The sequence below is a fragment of the Equus quagga genome, chromosome 11, assembly GCF_021613505.1.
Source record: "Equus quagga isolate Etosha38 chromosome 11, UCLA_HA_Equagga_1.0, whole genome shotgun sequence".
NCBI classification, from domain to species: Eukaryota; Metazoa; Chordata; class Mammalia; order Perissodactyla; family Equidae; genus Equus; species Equus quagga.
The window spans coordinates 9,065,577-9,080,620 of record NC_060277.1 but is presented as its reverse complement, the minus strand read 5'-3'; the positions used below and the strand labels follow the sequence as shown (position 1 = coordinate 9,080,620).

The window sequence follows — 15,044 nt, the reverse complement described above, 5'->3', positions numbered from 1 at the left end:
TGCTTTCCAGTCCAAAGAGGAGCAGCCTTTCTACTTTGTTCCCTCTGGTCCCCATATGAAACAACAGTTGTCATTTGTCATCAGTCCCATGTTACTGTGTTCCCAGTAGCAGAACTGAAGATGGCAGAACATCTAGTATCCATCTTTCAATCAAAGGTGGGAAAATGCAAGACGGACCAGGAGGGATATAGATGTCACAATAAAAATGGGAGACAGTTATTTTTCATAGAGATGAAAAATATTCCTAGTCGAAAATGCACAAGCTAAGGATGTCTGCTATAAGAGTACAACCTGAGCGGCCATTCTGAAACAGACCTGGCCTATTTCCCTCACTCACAGTACCAGTGGCCTTGCAGACATTTGAGTTTGCCTCTTCTCTTTCTAAGCACATAGCAAATGGATGCCATGGCAATCTTGCTCTCTCTACTTTCCCAAACTGATTTTGTCTCAGACCAGGCAACATAGTGGGAATGCATGGACTTCGCCCGTGTGTACATTCTAACATCTATTTAAGAAAGAACTCATTGCTGATTCAATTGAGACATTCTTGTTCTTTATATTCTGCATCTACTTAGACTGCATCTAAGTACTGAGGGATTTTTGTTGGGCTTTTTCTTTTTGGCCTAAATGCTATATATCCTCTAACTGAATCAAGACTAATAACATTTATAAGTCTAGTAAGACTATGTTAAAATGAACATAACTACATCAGAATAAATCAACACTCAATTTTCTGGGTTAGATTTTAGGTATTGAATGAAGACATTCTATCAGTGATGCATCACGAGAGAGAGTATTTGTCATAAAATTACCACCCCACACCCCCGCCCCACTCCCTGAGTAGATCTTAACATTAAAGAAAGAGCACTCAGATATTCAGTAGGGACTTTATGTTTGTTTCAATAGTTTAAAAAACCCCTTCCGTCGGTTTCTTTCAGGATATGATAACAACAGTGTCTCTATGGTGTTTGATATCTTCCAGGTTAGCATTTCAATTCACTTTGGAGGAAGCTGGAAGTTCAGAAGTCTTATATATCTACCACATTTCCATTGATTTTTGGACAATTTATATTCCAAAAGCCACTTATAGCTTACTTAAAATAGATCCCAGGACAGAGCTTTTCCTTTTAGCTTCAGAGAGATAATATTCTAATCCTCTGCAGACCACTTGAACAGACAAGAGTTGTGAAGAGATTCAGATAATATGTCTCCCACTTCAAGGCTCCCTAAACTGTGGGGAGATTTTATGAAATAATATTTAAGGAGAAATTATTACAGGAGGCACAGCTGAGCTGTCTTCTATCTTCACGTAGGATAATATTGCATAAAATAGCATATTGTTCCTACATTAAATAGGGCTGTTTACTAAAACACTGAAATGATTCTAGGGAGGCTGTCGAGTTTCTGCCCATGGAAATATTTTATAGAGTAAATATTCTACATATTACACTCGGGTATGAGACAGAATATTGATTTCTGGCTATTTTGTTATGAAAAAAGACTGCTTGCTGAAGCACACAGAAATTAAATACAAATGTACAATTGTTACTCCCTTGTGAAAGTGAAGCAAATCTCAAAGGCGATCTTCTAAGGCTAACAGACTATCTCATATTTCTAGTTGAGCTACAGTCATTTCTCGCCTGCATTTTAATATTTATTGGTGTCTATAAGTTTTTTAGATGCTACGAACCTTTCTTTATCTATATCTTTTTCTGACAACGAAGCAGAATTCAGAGGGAGCAGCTGTTGATATCTGACTCCTAAGCTTATTACATGAGTACCTGGAACCCAAGAGAGTCTCAGTGAGGGGAATGCTGAATGAGTACATCAGCACATCAGTGTAGAGGTCAACAGTGAGACTGTGCTCTCCTTTGTCCAGGCAAAAATATCTTTTTTGCTGTTGTTGTTTATCTCTCAAGGTCAGAGATCATCTGGCTGCAATACAGCAACACATTCATGCAAAAACCTTTCCTTTCTCCAAAGACTAAACCTTAGAAAAAGGCTAGGCAGCTCAGATTAGATGGTTAACACTTATTTTCAAAAGTACTTGGCTGAAATACATAAATTCCCATTTGCTTGTCTCTAGCCCACATACTTCCAACATTTCCCTAGTGATAATGTATGGGAAAGGAATCTATAAAATTCAAGTTCATGACAGCCATTTAAGGAATAACTGATACAGAGATAGGAGGCCTTTACCTTGGGAAAGCACGACCACTTTTTAAGAGTTCTGCCAGAACATCTCCTGCCCAGAGGGCCACAACTGAGTGGGACATGACCATGCATGGGACTACTCAGGGAGCTCCACAAGGGTATAAACTATGACTTGTTGAAGACGAGCTTTGAGAAGAACAGATTTGGTCTCCCCACTCCGTTGTCTCCTGATGAACTGGCCTCTGTGGTGCCCAAACAAAGCAAGCATGAAATTTGTATTTCCTGTTAGAGAGAAAGAGGACTCCTTTTGTTCTTTGCTTGAATTTCGGAGGCCACAGGGACCTCTTGAGTCTTGTGGACAGTGGCGCTCATGGTGATTTTGGTGGTATGTGGGTGCAATCGTGAGTAGAAATGAAATCAGGGTCATGCAACAAAGCAGAATCCTCCATAGGATTAAGATCATGAATGTCACCAGGGAAAGAAACTGTGGGTGAGTTTGTGGAATTTTTGTTAAATGCATCCACGTTTAAATGAAAAGTAAGTTTTCCTACGAAAAGATAAAATTTTTCTTATCGAAGTTCTTACTAATAAAAGTCACAAATGTTCCAATAATGTACACAGCGAATGGAAGTTTGAAGATGCCCATAATGATAACATTTTATGAGAAAATCAATTAATGAGGAACAATAAGAATGAAGTGCCAGATTTCTTCGTCATGTCACTGGGAAGCAGTGTCTTTAGTGGACAGTCAGACCCAGATTTGAATCTATTGACAAATCATTTACTTTTTCATTAGCTTCAGTTTCATCATTGGTAAAACAGGGATGATTATTATTATTTGCCAAGTTTGTTATGAGAAAGAAGTAAGGAAATGTATATTACATAAAAGGATAGAGACACAAAAATACAGAAATACAAAAAAGAAATTTGACGTCAATCTCCTGGCCTTTCCCCCCTCCACTCATCTGGACTTTTGGACGTTCAACTAAAGAAATAAAAATGGAAGAAATTAGTGCTTGGACATTCGTTTTACTTTTAATAGAATTTTTGCGGTCTACTTCTATCAATGAGAATAAACTATTCATTTGGGAGTGAAGGGATGAAAATTAAGAGGAGAAAATGATGTGCAAACAATAGCTATTGTAATTATAAAAACTTTATTTCACTCTTACTTTAATTAAATCTTTATAAGCACCATGTCATGTACTGGCAATCTAGAAAGGGGACTGGAATGCTTTAGTCAATAACACACTGCAAGCTGATGATGGAAAGGTACGGCTACGTGGAGCATGTGAACAAGACCACGTTTAGAAAGGTTCACTTGAGATCCCGTAACAATGCACAAAACAGGAATCTGGCACTGATTTGTTCACGCTTCCTATGGTCAGAACCAAACCTTGTGTATGTAAACATCAAAAGAAATACTTTATCACCTTGCCAGTTTACAGTTTGCTAAAACTTGACGCTAAAAGCACGAATGTTGCCATCTTGTTTTCTTGACCCGTGCTCGGTCATAGGCTGAAAAGATCAATCCCTTTAAAATGTAAATGATGCTTCAAGGCTATGTTCAACATTGTACAAGTCATCAGCAAGGCCTTTGAATGTGTGCAGTTCTCATAGATGATCACCAAACCATTATTTACCTAGTGAAATGGTGAAAAATTACTCATTTCTAGCAAAATGTTTTAATTTGGTCCTATATTAAAAGACCCAATCACCAAGGTGTTTTACATAAATTTAATTCACAAGCATGTACACAAGAGAATCACTATAAAGAACATCGCTTCCTGGTTTATGAATAAAAAGTTTATCCTCTACTTACACTAAAACATACAAAAAATAATCTACAAAAATCGTTTACAATTGATTTTAGTGAAAGAAAAAGCTTTCCTCAGAAAAAAAAAATGATTGTGTGGTGGTAGTATTTTAGCCATCAAAAAAGGAATGTAAGTAACCAATAAATAGAATGTGCTTTCTCCATATAGACATATTTACACTTGAGTCTTTGGCTTATGTTTTTTTCTAAAAAGAACTTTAAATGATCCAGCCATCATTGCACATTAAAAGAAAATAAGCCAGTTATATATATTTATATATTTATATAGAGATCTGCTACACTTGAAACATATAAAAAAATGAACTTTACTATGAATTTGCACAGCTTTTCTTTCTTCTTCCTTTAAAGATTTAACATCTTTTATCTAGAAAAGGGAGAAAAATGCCACATAGAAAGTATTAATTCATGCAACATGGTGGCTGGCTCTACCAAAACCAGGAGAGAAAAGGCTGCATATTCACTGTACAAACACTGATCAGTCCTCGTTTGAATCTGGTTCTTATTAAATATAATTTATGTGGCACGAAATGTTGATGCTTTCATACAGTCATAGAAATTAATTGAGTCCTTTTTATTAAGATACACAACTTCATAAGAAAAATACTTTCACCTCTCGAATGTAAAAGTCTCCCACCCCCCACAGGAAAATCTCTCTGCACAGGTCTCACAGGTGCAACAGCCGCGGGCTCAACAGACGAGCAGGTTTGAGCTGGACGCACTGTGAAGTCTCACCTTCTACGAGGATTCCAGGTACTCCAAAGCCACATCATAGCAGAAGCGGTACTGCTCCTGAAAGGCGTTATACAAGAGGGTTGAGGAAAGTTACGACAGCGGAGACTGATGGTGAATCCTAGCTACCGAAAGAACACTGGGCAACCAATTTAGATTATTCAAGAATTACAAAATTATTTTTTCTATATACAAGTTTAATATCTGGGCATATGTATTTTACATTGGAGTCTAATGATTACTGCTTAAGAAAAATAAACTTGATATAAAAGATAGGTTAGCTTTGCCTCATATTTTCTATCACTTTTTTTAAATCTCCAGTATTTTTTATTTGATTATAAAAGTAGTATCTGATCACTACAGAAAAATCTCCCAGTAAAGGAAAAATGAGTTTTTATAATTCTATTATCAGAAACAACTGCTGTCAAAATACTTAGTTTTGCTTCAGTCCTTTTTTACGCATTGTTGAAATTATTATTTTAGAAGAAATATAATTACATACATGCACTTGAGGATATAATTTTATATTTTATTTTCTTTTGTTTAACATTGTTATGCCTCTTTTCCCCAGGTCATTAACATCTCTTTTAATACTACATAAAAGTCTAACATATGGATTGTTTGACTATTAAACTGGGTTTATTTTTTCTCTAATATAAATAATGCTGCAGTGAACATGTGCAAATATTCTTCTCCACACTTCAGATTTTTTTTCTCAGCAGTGAAAAAAGCCAGTCATTTCAAACTGCCTTTCTTCACAATTCCAAATTCTTAATTTATGAAACAGTTTTTGGTTCATCAAAGTATTTAAGTAAATTTTTCAAGAGTAGTTAGTAGTTCTTAAATTTTTTTGAGCTTATTTATACCTCAAAATTGATTTCTGCTGCTTTATATATTTCAGACAACTTGATTGGCAATAAAATTTTTGAGTTAAAACTGCCTTTCCTTTTAAGTCCATCTGTCTGTTGCTCCATCATGAAGAATTTAGAAAAATTCAGAGACTGTATTAAAAATTATGACTTACAACATGTAACTCATTAAAAATTTCCCAATCTAAAACATGTATTATTTCTAAAGAGAACTTCCAGGTGTCTCCAGCAATAAACTAGGGTAATAACTTTCCCCAAGAGGTCTTTATCAATCCTACCCTAAATATCAAGCAGGTGTGATTTTAAATTAGCCTGCCTCTGTGGCAAGTGTGTCTGAAGGACCAACAAGTGCTTGAAAACAGTTAAGCCTCCAGCAATTTGGTTTACACTGTAAATTTCCTTACCAAACCTGACAGTTCAATTCAACAGCACACTGAACTAATCATTAACCCTGATCAAACCCAAATCAGAGGGTGGGGTGTTTAGTCAGAATTCAGGGGACATGAACATAAAGGTAAACAGTAATTCTTTGGAAGGTTCTAGAATGGCAGAGTTTAACCAGAGATTTTTTTTTTTTTAAAGTAATGGTGGGAAATCAGAATTAAATTTGGAGGTAAAATTTGAATTCTGAGGCCAGAAGTGACCTCATTGATGATTTTAAGATTTGATCTGAGAGAGAGAGGCAGAGTTTACATTAAGAAATCTTCAGACTGCAAACAATTTAAAGACATAATCACTACCCATCCATTTTGTACAAAGACCTGAGAATTCTACCTCAAAAACTCCCTCAAATCCATTCCCCTTTCTCCACCTCCACTGCCGATACCCCAGTCAAAACCAACACCGTCTCATCTGGATGACTGCAATAGCCTGAGGGATGAGGTAGGGTGAGGGGGTTTGAGGGAAGAAGTTTGTCACCACTCTTAAAAGTGAAACAGTATAAATGTAACTCTTTAGATTTTTGTCTCAGGAAGCAATGCAGCTCTTGTGTGAACAATCCATGAGCAGGAAGTGGTGAAAATACTTTAAAGGTTTATTGAATTGCTCATGTTAGTTATCTGATCATCTCGATAAATGTAGGGCAAGCAACAATGATGCCTTGGTTTTTCTGGTTTACCTTCCTGTGAGCACACACTACACAGCTGCTCCTGACCTTATCCCACCATGCACAGATGTGTAAGCCACAGACAACTCTTTTTAGAAGTAAAATATGCTAGAGAAGTTTTTCTTTCTTACTCTGCATACACCTTCACCCGGATGAACTCCCACATACACATCCCTACCTGCTCTTGTTTTTTAAGCTGCGTTCTGATTTTATGAGCCCTGGCAAATTCAAGTAGCATCATACGAACTACACTCTATAATTGGTAAAAGCTGAAAACTGTCAAGGACAACAGTGTGAAAATTTATAAATCAAACAGAAATGAAGAATTATAGATAATGACAAAAATAAATTTCAGTTGCCCTTTAAAATCTTCGGGCGTCTAAAGTGCTGATGCAACCTATGAGTATATCCCTCAGATTAAGATTTACCAGTTAACTCAAGATGCTTTAAGAAATAAAAATAAACAAGAATAAAGCCTAGATAGCAGGATTTATTCTTAATATAAAACCATTTACCAAAGTTAACTGCTGCAAATATTTATTGCCTCTAACAGAAAGAAAATCCTATACATTTCCCAAAATTAAGTGAAAACAGTTTTCTTCATCACTAGCAGTTTATGTGATATGTGATTAAGCTCATGTGGGGAGATGGGGATACTCAGCAATTTATCAATTAGGCAAGAAAGTCCCAAAAGACTCACTGACACATCTAATTCTTGATGTGTATATGAAGTCAAATCAATAAGCAGCTATATGAGTGACCAGTCTCTATCCACCCTTCTCCATCTAAAACCCTGTGACTCACCGGGGCTTCCACCATATTGGGCTTGCTGTTCCTTAGTGTCTTGACCGCATGGAACACGTCGACAACATTTTGTCTTTTCACCATTTCAACAACAATGCCTATGGCACAGAACATGCCGCTTCGCCCACCACCATTTCTGAAAGCAAAGAAATTCGCTTCCATTATCTTCTAAATTTTTTTCCATTTGTGTCTTAATTTTTCTTCATATGTGTGCATGTATGCATACAGGGCAGAGAGGAAGGACACATGAAGATGACGTTAGCTCAGTATCTTATGCCTAGGAATACGCCATGGGCATAGAGGGCCGCAACTTAATGAGACACAAGATTATTTTAAAATAATATCTACAAAGGTCTGTTAAGACGTGAGTCAGACACTCTTTGACATAGACAATGGGAAGGCTAATGAGGAAGTGAGCCCCACGCCCCTGCACAGCCAGGCCACGCTGCCGCACTCACAGGCAGTGGATGATCGTCCTGCCTTCCCCTTCCTCGCATTCCTCTTGCCATTTTTCCACCTGCAGGATCAGTTTCAAAAATGACCGTTTGGAGCCGGGCACTTCTCGATGAGAAGCCCACCCTAGATACTGGAACTGCTGCACCATCAGATAACCTTCCTGCGGCTGTTGAGAGAAAAGTATTTTTACGTAAATAAGTTGGGACTAGAATTCTTACTAAAAAGTGCATACTAATCTACACCATGATATAAATGACCTTTACACGAGTCTAGCTGATGTAACTTTGAAATATGTACATACTAGTGCAGAAACATTCTAAGTTACAGAGCAAGAAACATGAGAATTATTCTTTATGCAAGCTTCTCTCTCATACCCTTATCCAATAATCAATTTGTATGATTATATTAGTTAAATAACTTTCAAATTTGTCTCCTCTTTTCCACTACTGGCACCAGTGCACTCCCAATCACAACTTATATAATTACCTCCTAGTTGATCCCGTTCCAAACGGCTCTTACTGCATGCATCAGGATTATTTCGGAATGCAAATAGGATCTTGTCGTTTCCCCGCTTTAATGGTTTCCAAATGATCTTAGCATAAAATCCAAATTGCTGCTAAAGCTTAAAACTCCTAACATGATCTGGCTCCGCCTCCTTCTCCAACCATCCCTTTATTCTAACACACTGTTCAAGTTCTAGACACATTGGCCTTTTAATCCATATATCAACTTCATTTCTTGCTTTGGGGACTTTGCACATTTTTCCCTTTTGCTTTGAACATTTCCTTCTTGTTTGCCTTTCTCAATCCCAAAGAGAGTAACCAACTTGTCTTGGGTCTGCTGAGGATTTTTCTGGTCTTCGCACTGAAACTCATATGTCATGGGAAAACTCTCTGTCCTGTGTAAAGCAGGATAGTTGGTTATTCCACCCCCCAATAGCTTCTACTGATTTTTCAAATTTTGGCTTAAATATCACTACCTCAAAGAAGTCTTTTCTTTTCTTTTTTTTTTTTTAAAGATTGGCACCTGGGCTAACAACTGTTGCCAATCTTCCTTTTTTTTTTTTTTCTGCTTTATCTCCCCAAACCCCCCCGTACACAGTTGTATATCTTAGCTGCAGGTCCTTCTAGTTGTAGAATGTGGGACGCTGCCTCAACGTGGCCTGATGAGCGGTGCCATGTCCGTGCCCAGGATCTGAACCCTGGGCCGCCACAGCGGAGCACGTGAACTTAATCACTCAGCCACGGAGCCAGCCCCAAAGAAGTCATTTCTGATCACCATCACTCAGCTATGTCAGATCACTCAGTCAAACACTCTGTATTCTGTATTTTTTCTCTATAAAATTTCTCATATTTGTGAATAAATGATTATACAATTAGTTTAATCAACTAATTACTCATAACTAACGATTATTTATAAATAATTGATTACACAGTTGTGCTCCCTGATAAAATAAAATTCTTTAAGGACAGGAAATCTCTCTTTTTCCCCTAAACTCTGTGTCACTAGAATCTAGCAAAATACTATCCAGAGAATAGTATTGTTGAATGAATGAGCCCAAAGCTTAAACCCTCAAATGAAAACGTAAGAAAGAATATGCAATTCGTGAGTAAACCAGACCATAAGGCATCAGATCTGAAGCTCCACATGGTAAGGGCTCATAAATCTTTGGTAGGACAAGGACCTACCTAGTACAACACCCAAACTCTCATTGGTGCATACTAAATGTCTGATGAAGTAAATAACACTAAATAATGAGATTTAGAACAGAAAAAAAGCATGCACTAATAACGACCAGAACACTTAATACAGAGAAACATAAACAAATATGCTGACAAAAAAATGTAGCACAGATTTCAGTTCCTGTTCCCAGAATATTTTTCATACAAAACAGCTCAATTAACATCCAAGTCTTACTTTCTTAGTTTAGCAGCTACAGTTTCTCAGCTAAAATATTACAAGAATCATGTCACAGATGTGCAGACATAATGAGATTCCATTTAAATTAACATCTAAGATATGCATGAATATTATGACACTGAAGTTATCCTTTTTTCTCCACCGAAATGAGCAAGAGAATTGGATATAATTTTATCCTCTGCTTATAGTTATATACATATAGACTTATTAACCAGAAACACATATAGCCATTTTGATATGAGGAACACTGAAACACCACAATCCTAATCACACACTTAAAATAACACACATACATAGAGCTGCTGCTCTAAAAATCAAAGCAGGCTTTCTCTTTAAGAAAAAAGTTATTACATGGAAGTTACTAATATTTTCTTTTCAAATTCTGCTTCCTATTTGGTTACATAATCTAAACACTTTTTATTAGTATTTTTTGTTTTTGGAAGGAGAGAGACTCCAAGCTTAATTTGTCACTTAGCTCAAAGCACATGAAAAGTAAGGAAAGGAAGATTCCTGAGGGACACAGTTGCTACTTAGCTCCTGGGGAAAGGCAAAGTGGCAGCAGCACTGGTTCTGTCTACAGATCTGGGCAGAGCCAGATGTTGGGATGTCTAGAAAATGAAATTGTAGGTGGGAGGAGAATCAATGGTGGCTGGAGTTCTCTCTCACATGTAGGACTTGCAATAGTGACATGGAACCCTTCTACAATGGTGGATCTGACATAACCTTTACTCCCGAGGTCAAGCATCTTCTCTGTCATTATTATTATTATTATTATAATATTCTTATTTTTCAATTGCACGCCTTTTCTGGGCTGGATGTCTATACTAATAACACATGCAGTCAACCTTGAGATAAGTCTACATATGATCAGCAGCCAGGTCCAGGCAATCAAACTCAATTGAACCAGTGCATCTGAATCTAGATTTATAGATGGAATATGTTAGTCCAGTAACTGACCAGGAAACCTAGTTTCCAGCACTTCTGCTTGCCTGTTTTTACAATGCAGTTTTGTTCTAGTCCTAAGGTATAAGCTGGTTACTAGCTTTGAGATTGATTACATAATGTCTATTAATTCTACTCTCCCTCTTGTCTGAATGGAATTATGCCCCATCATGGTTAGGATCACCTGTTTTGGATCCGCTCAGTTACAACGATTAAACATTAACTTACTCTTGTTAGATTGCATATCCTAAAAATTCGGTTGATCACATCACAGTCCATTGAACAAGACATACATTCCACTTGGATAGGGCCATACCGCAGCATTCCCTCCTCTGGCCAGTACTGAGGGCAGCCCTAGATTACGAACATTTTGAAAGAAAAAGAAAATGAGCATGATTTTTTTCTAAGTAAGTATAAAGCAGATTTAGCATTTTATTACTACTTTATTAAGTTCTGCGTAAGTACACAAAAGCAACCCATAGCCATTAACCTGGGACAAGTCGACTTCATTTAACATCACAATGGAGGTACAGCCATAATCATACACTAATCTCCAGAAGTCTTTCACAGTGTTTGGCAGAGGGTATTGTGTGACGATGAAAGCAGCTGGTTGCCTGTAGCTCTGTGAAGAAACAAGGTAGATGGAGAAACAAAGAACTTAAAATGCATGATCAGTTGTACAAGCAGCTTCAATAAATTTCAGTGTAGGATCAGTAAGACATAATAGCTTCACATGGAGATGGAGCCAGACTGCTGCAGAAGCCATGGAATAACAGATTTGGACCACTGAAATGTGCTGGGACTAGTAATTAGTCAATCTCATGGTAAGACTTCGATGCCTCAATAGCAATTCAAGTCAAGAATTTGTTTTACTTTGTCGAGGAAAGTAAATACAGGATGAATACAAAAGAAGAAACTGAAGAACTTCTTGAGGTTAAGATCCTCCATGAAGTACCTGTTAGGCTGTTTCAGTTTTCTAAAGGTAATTTGCCTGAGAGGTTGAAGGCAAAGTAGGCACAAAATTCCCTGGGGGTGGTGTGTGTGTGTATCTATCTAGCAATCATCTATCGACTGTTATATATATAACTTTTCAGCTCTCCTCCACTCCAAATAAGAAAAACCACACATGCCTCAAACTCATGTGTTTTTACATTATATGGATATCATGAGCACATTCTGCACATCTTGGAGGGAATCCACTTCCCATAGTTTCCTGGGCATTTCTAATGTATATCAATGGTCAGAATGATAGTATCAATCATTTAGGATTTTTCAAGTGCCAAAGAATAAAATCAATGCACTTCTTGGCCTCACTTAAGAGGGAGTGGCTCCTTGTTTGCCAAGCATCCCTTGATTGGGACACACTACATTATCTTTCCAGAAGGAGGGAGTAGTAAAGGCAATGCTCATCTGGCCTGGGCAATCTGTCATTCTGCAGACTGATGATCTACACTAAAATAGGAATATATATTTCTATGTAATAACTTAAACTAAGGATTTCTAAAAAATAACTTGACAGTTGCCTGAGATAGATTTCCCTAATGTTGATAAACACTGTCAGTGATTTCCTAACTCATTTGTATCACACTACTCTTCAAGTCCTTCAAGTGTCTTAACATCAGTGTAGAAACTGATCCTTGAACTTCATTGATCCTATCACCATTTGGGAGATACTTCTAACCATGGCATTCCACTCTATGGAAGACTGCAGGATAAATCTGAGTAGATGGTGATTCACCTGGTTGCTTCCAAAGGATCTCAAGATCTTACATCTGCAGCTGGAGTGAGTGCTTCCTAAGAAAGGTATGAAGGCTCATGAGAAATATCAGAAGAAAGAAGGAAGCTTTCTTTCAATTAAATGTCTGCTCCATGGACGGTAAGTCAAAGGAGGCTAAAAGCTATTTCTTCATTTTTTGAGTCACAGTGGAGGGGAGATGGATGAGGAGATGACATGTGAGAAGACTGAAGATTTCCTATTTTTTTCCTCTCTAAGTACAGGAGCACATCTAAGGCTTTTAAATCATAGAATCCTTGGCCCCTCCTCCAAAATCTTCAAGGGCATGGCAAAAGGGTGTATGACAGGAATGGTGGGAGAGAGGGCAGGAGAAGCAGGGAGTGTTGACCAATGAGCCTTGTTCTTGGAAGCCAAACCAAACCTTACTTTTCTGAAGTCCCAACTATACTACTAAATCCACAGCACAGTTTCCACTATGAAATATATCTGTGTTGAATCACAGGAATTAAGCAGAGAGGAGGAATAGGCAGAGTACAAAGTTCAGTCTTCATATTAACTAGAAAACCACCTGGAAATTAAGAAAAATTTGACAGAGATGGCAAAGACAAAATTGAAAGGCATCAATATCTTTCCTAATGTTATTATTTTCTCTTTACTTTTTTCACACCTCCTTTATTCACTCCAAATCTAGACTCAGAAGCAAAAAGATTTTGTGTGTTTTCTCTGTATTTAGTATATTTGCCTTTCCAGACAACTAAAATGGGAAGAAATGGTACAATGAGGATCCAATCTGATTTCAGTGGCTATGATTAATGGCTGGGCAAGACTCTGATCATGGCAAAGATGAGAACTTTTCTCCTGAGCTTGCCTTTAGACTATTCTGCTCTGCAGCACAAAAAAGAGCAAAGTAACTGACTAAAAGATTAGTCTTAGAAGTAGAATGTGGGCTTTTCTAAGCCTCTACTATCAGAAGCTAATTTTGGAAAACACAATAGGAGGAATAACTTAGAAAGCTTCATTATTAGTCACAAAAGAATGAACTCTGACTTCTAATTTCTCCTTGCTATGGTTCCATAGGCTAAAGGCAAAAACTAGAAATGTTTATGAAATAAGGTGATAAACTACTTAAAAGGATTCTGAACCTTGATACCCTTCTTGCTTCTTCCCAAGGTAATCAAAGCAAGGTGGCCAAAGACATAATTTAAAACTCTCTTTCCATGTTGTCCTGTCTACGGGATGCTAACATGCTGAATGCATGCTCTTCTATCTACAGTTTATGAAGTGTGGAGTGGGGCCAGATTGTTCTTTTGTTATGATGGATGCCTTAACATGATATCTTCCATGACTTCCCTAATTACTTATAAATAGTCTCTGTTAATTGATGGGCAATAAAACAAATAAGCTATAAATTACTGAACATTAATATCAGAGAGAAAAATTTTGCAAATTAACACAACTTTAGTAGGATGGCATTCTGTGATTTTAAAAATTCATTCCTAACTGTATTCAAAATATGTAAGTATGATTTTCTTTTCTGAAAATAATTAAGATGAAAAATATTACCTGCAGATAGTTCCTATACAGAATACAGTAAGTGACAATCAAGCTCCAAGTTTACAATAAAGCCTGAAACTTACGGTTCCTAAGAATCCCTGTAGGGGAAATTCAAAATCATTCTCCAAGAACAAAGGTATTTCAATGAAAGTTTCCAATTTTCCTTTTTAGTTCATTTCAATTTTCTTGAAAATAAAACTAGCCAGTGTTCATCGTATTATGTAGCTTTTTATGACACTTTACACTAACAAAGAGAGCAGTCTCTTACGTCCATAAGAGCAGCATTGATGTAGTTACTACTCTCCCCATCAATTGTAATTAAAAAAGGCAGACATCTGTCAGGTGGCAGCATGTCCATGAAACGGTTCTTGTCATGGTTCCTTGGCAGGCATGCTATACTGCAGTCTTCAGCTTGTAGTCGAGGGGTGACTGAATTCAAAGTCTAAAAGGAAAAGGGAACCCAGGTTAAAAGACAGTGACCCATCTGATGGCATAACACAGATCCATCAAGTATTCAGGAGGCCAAGTAGAAAGTGAAGGATTTGTACAGGCAACGGCATCTGCCATGATGACAGGCTGATAGACTTTGTAGTTAAAGCTAATGAAGCCTGAGAAGTGACAAAGAAACAATCTACACATTGTTCAACGTGGTGCTTCTTAAAGGAAAAGGAAAGATAAACACAGTTACCTGCAAAATGCATTGCCCAACCAAAGGAAATAGAATTAGAGCAGCCCATGATGATGCCCTGTCTTCAAAGTTGGGAACTATCCTTTGTATCACATTTTGGCATATGCCATAATTGAAGATAGGCTGCGACATGTTGGAAAGAGCACTGGGCAAGAAGCAAAGTGTAGATTTCTAGAGCTACTCTTGACTTCATATTCACATACTTTCAGGGATGTTTTAAGGGCAGTGAAAACATTTGGGGTTATTTAGAG

The 15,044-nt window shown here is 37.3% G+C and overlaps 1 protein-coding gene across 2 annotated transcripts in view; it reads right to left on the bottom strand.

Annotated features, from left to right (window-relative positions):
- Positions 1-3,292: 3,292 nt before the first annotated feature.
- Positions 3,293-15,044, bottom strand: part of PTPRK (protein tyrosine phosphatase receptor type K) — a 505,438-nt gene continuing 493,686 nt past the window's right edge. For both annotated transcript variants that reach the window (XM_046675015.1, XM_046675016.1), the window contains exons 25-30: positions 14,374-14,547; positions 11,307-11,438; positions 11,045-11,170; positions 7,957-8,120; positions 7,499-7,634; positions 3,293-4,780 (exon numbers count right to left, since the gene is read on the bottom strand). In XM_046675015.1, the coding sequence (XP_046530971.1) occupies positions 4,727-4,780; positions 7,499-7,634; positions 7,957-8,120; positions 11,045-11,170; positions 11,307-11,438; positions 14,374-14,547 (786 nt within the window). In that variant the 3' untranslated portion in view covers positions 3,293-4,726. The remainder of the gene's footprint in view (positions 4,781-7,498; positions 7,635-7,956; positions 8,121-11,044; positions 11,171-11,306; positions 11,439-14,373; positions 14,548-15,044) is intronic.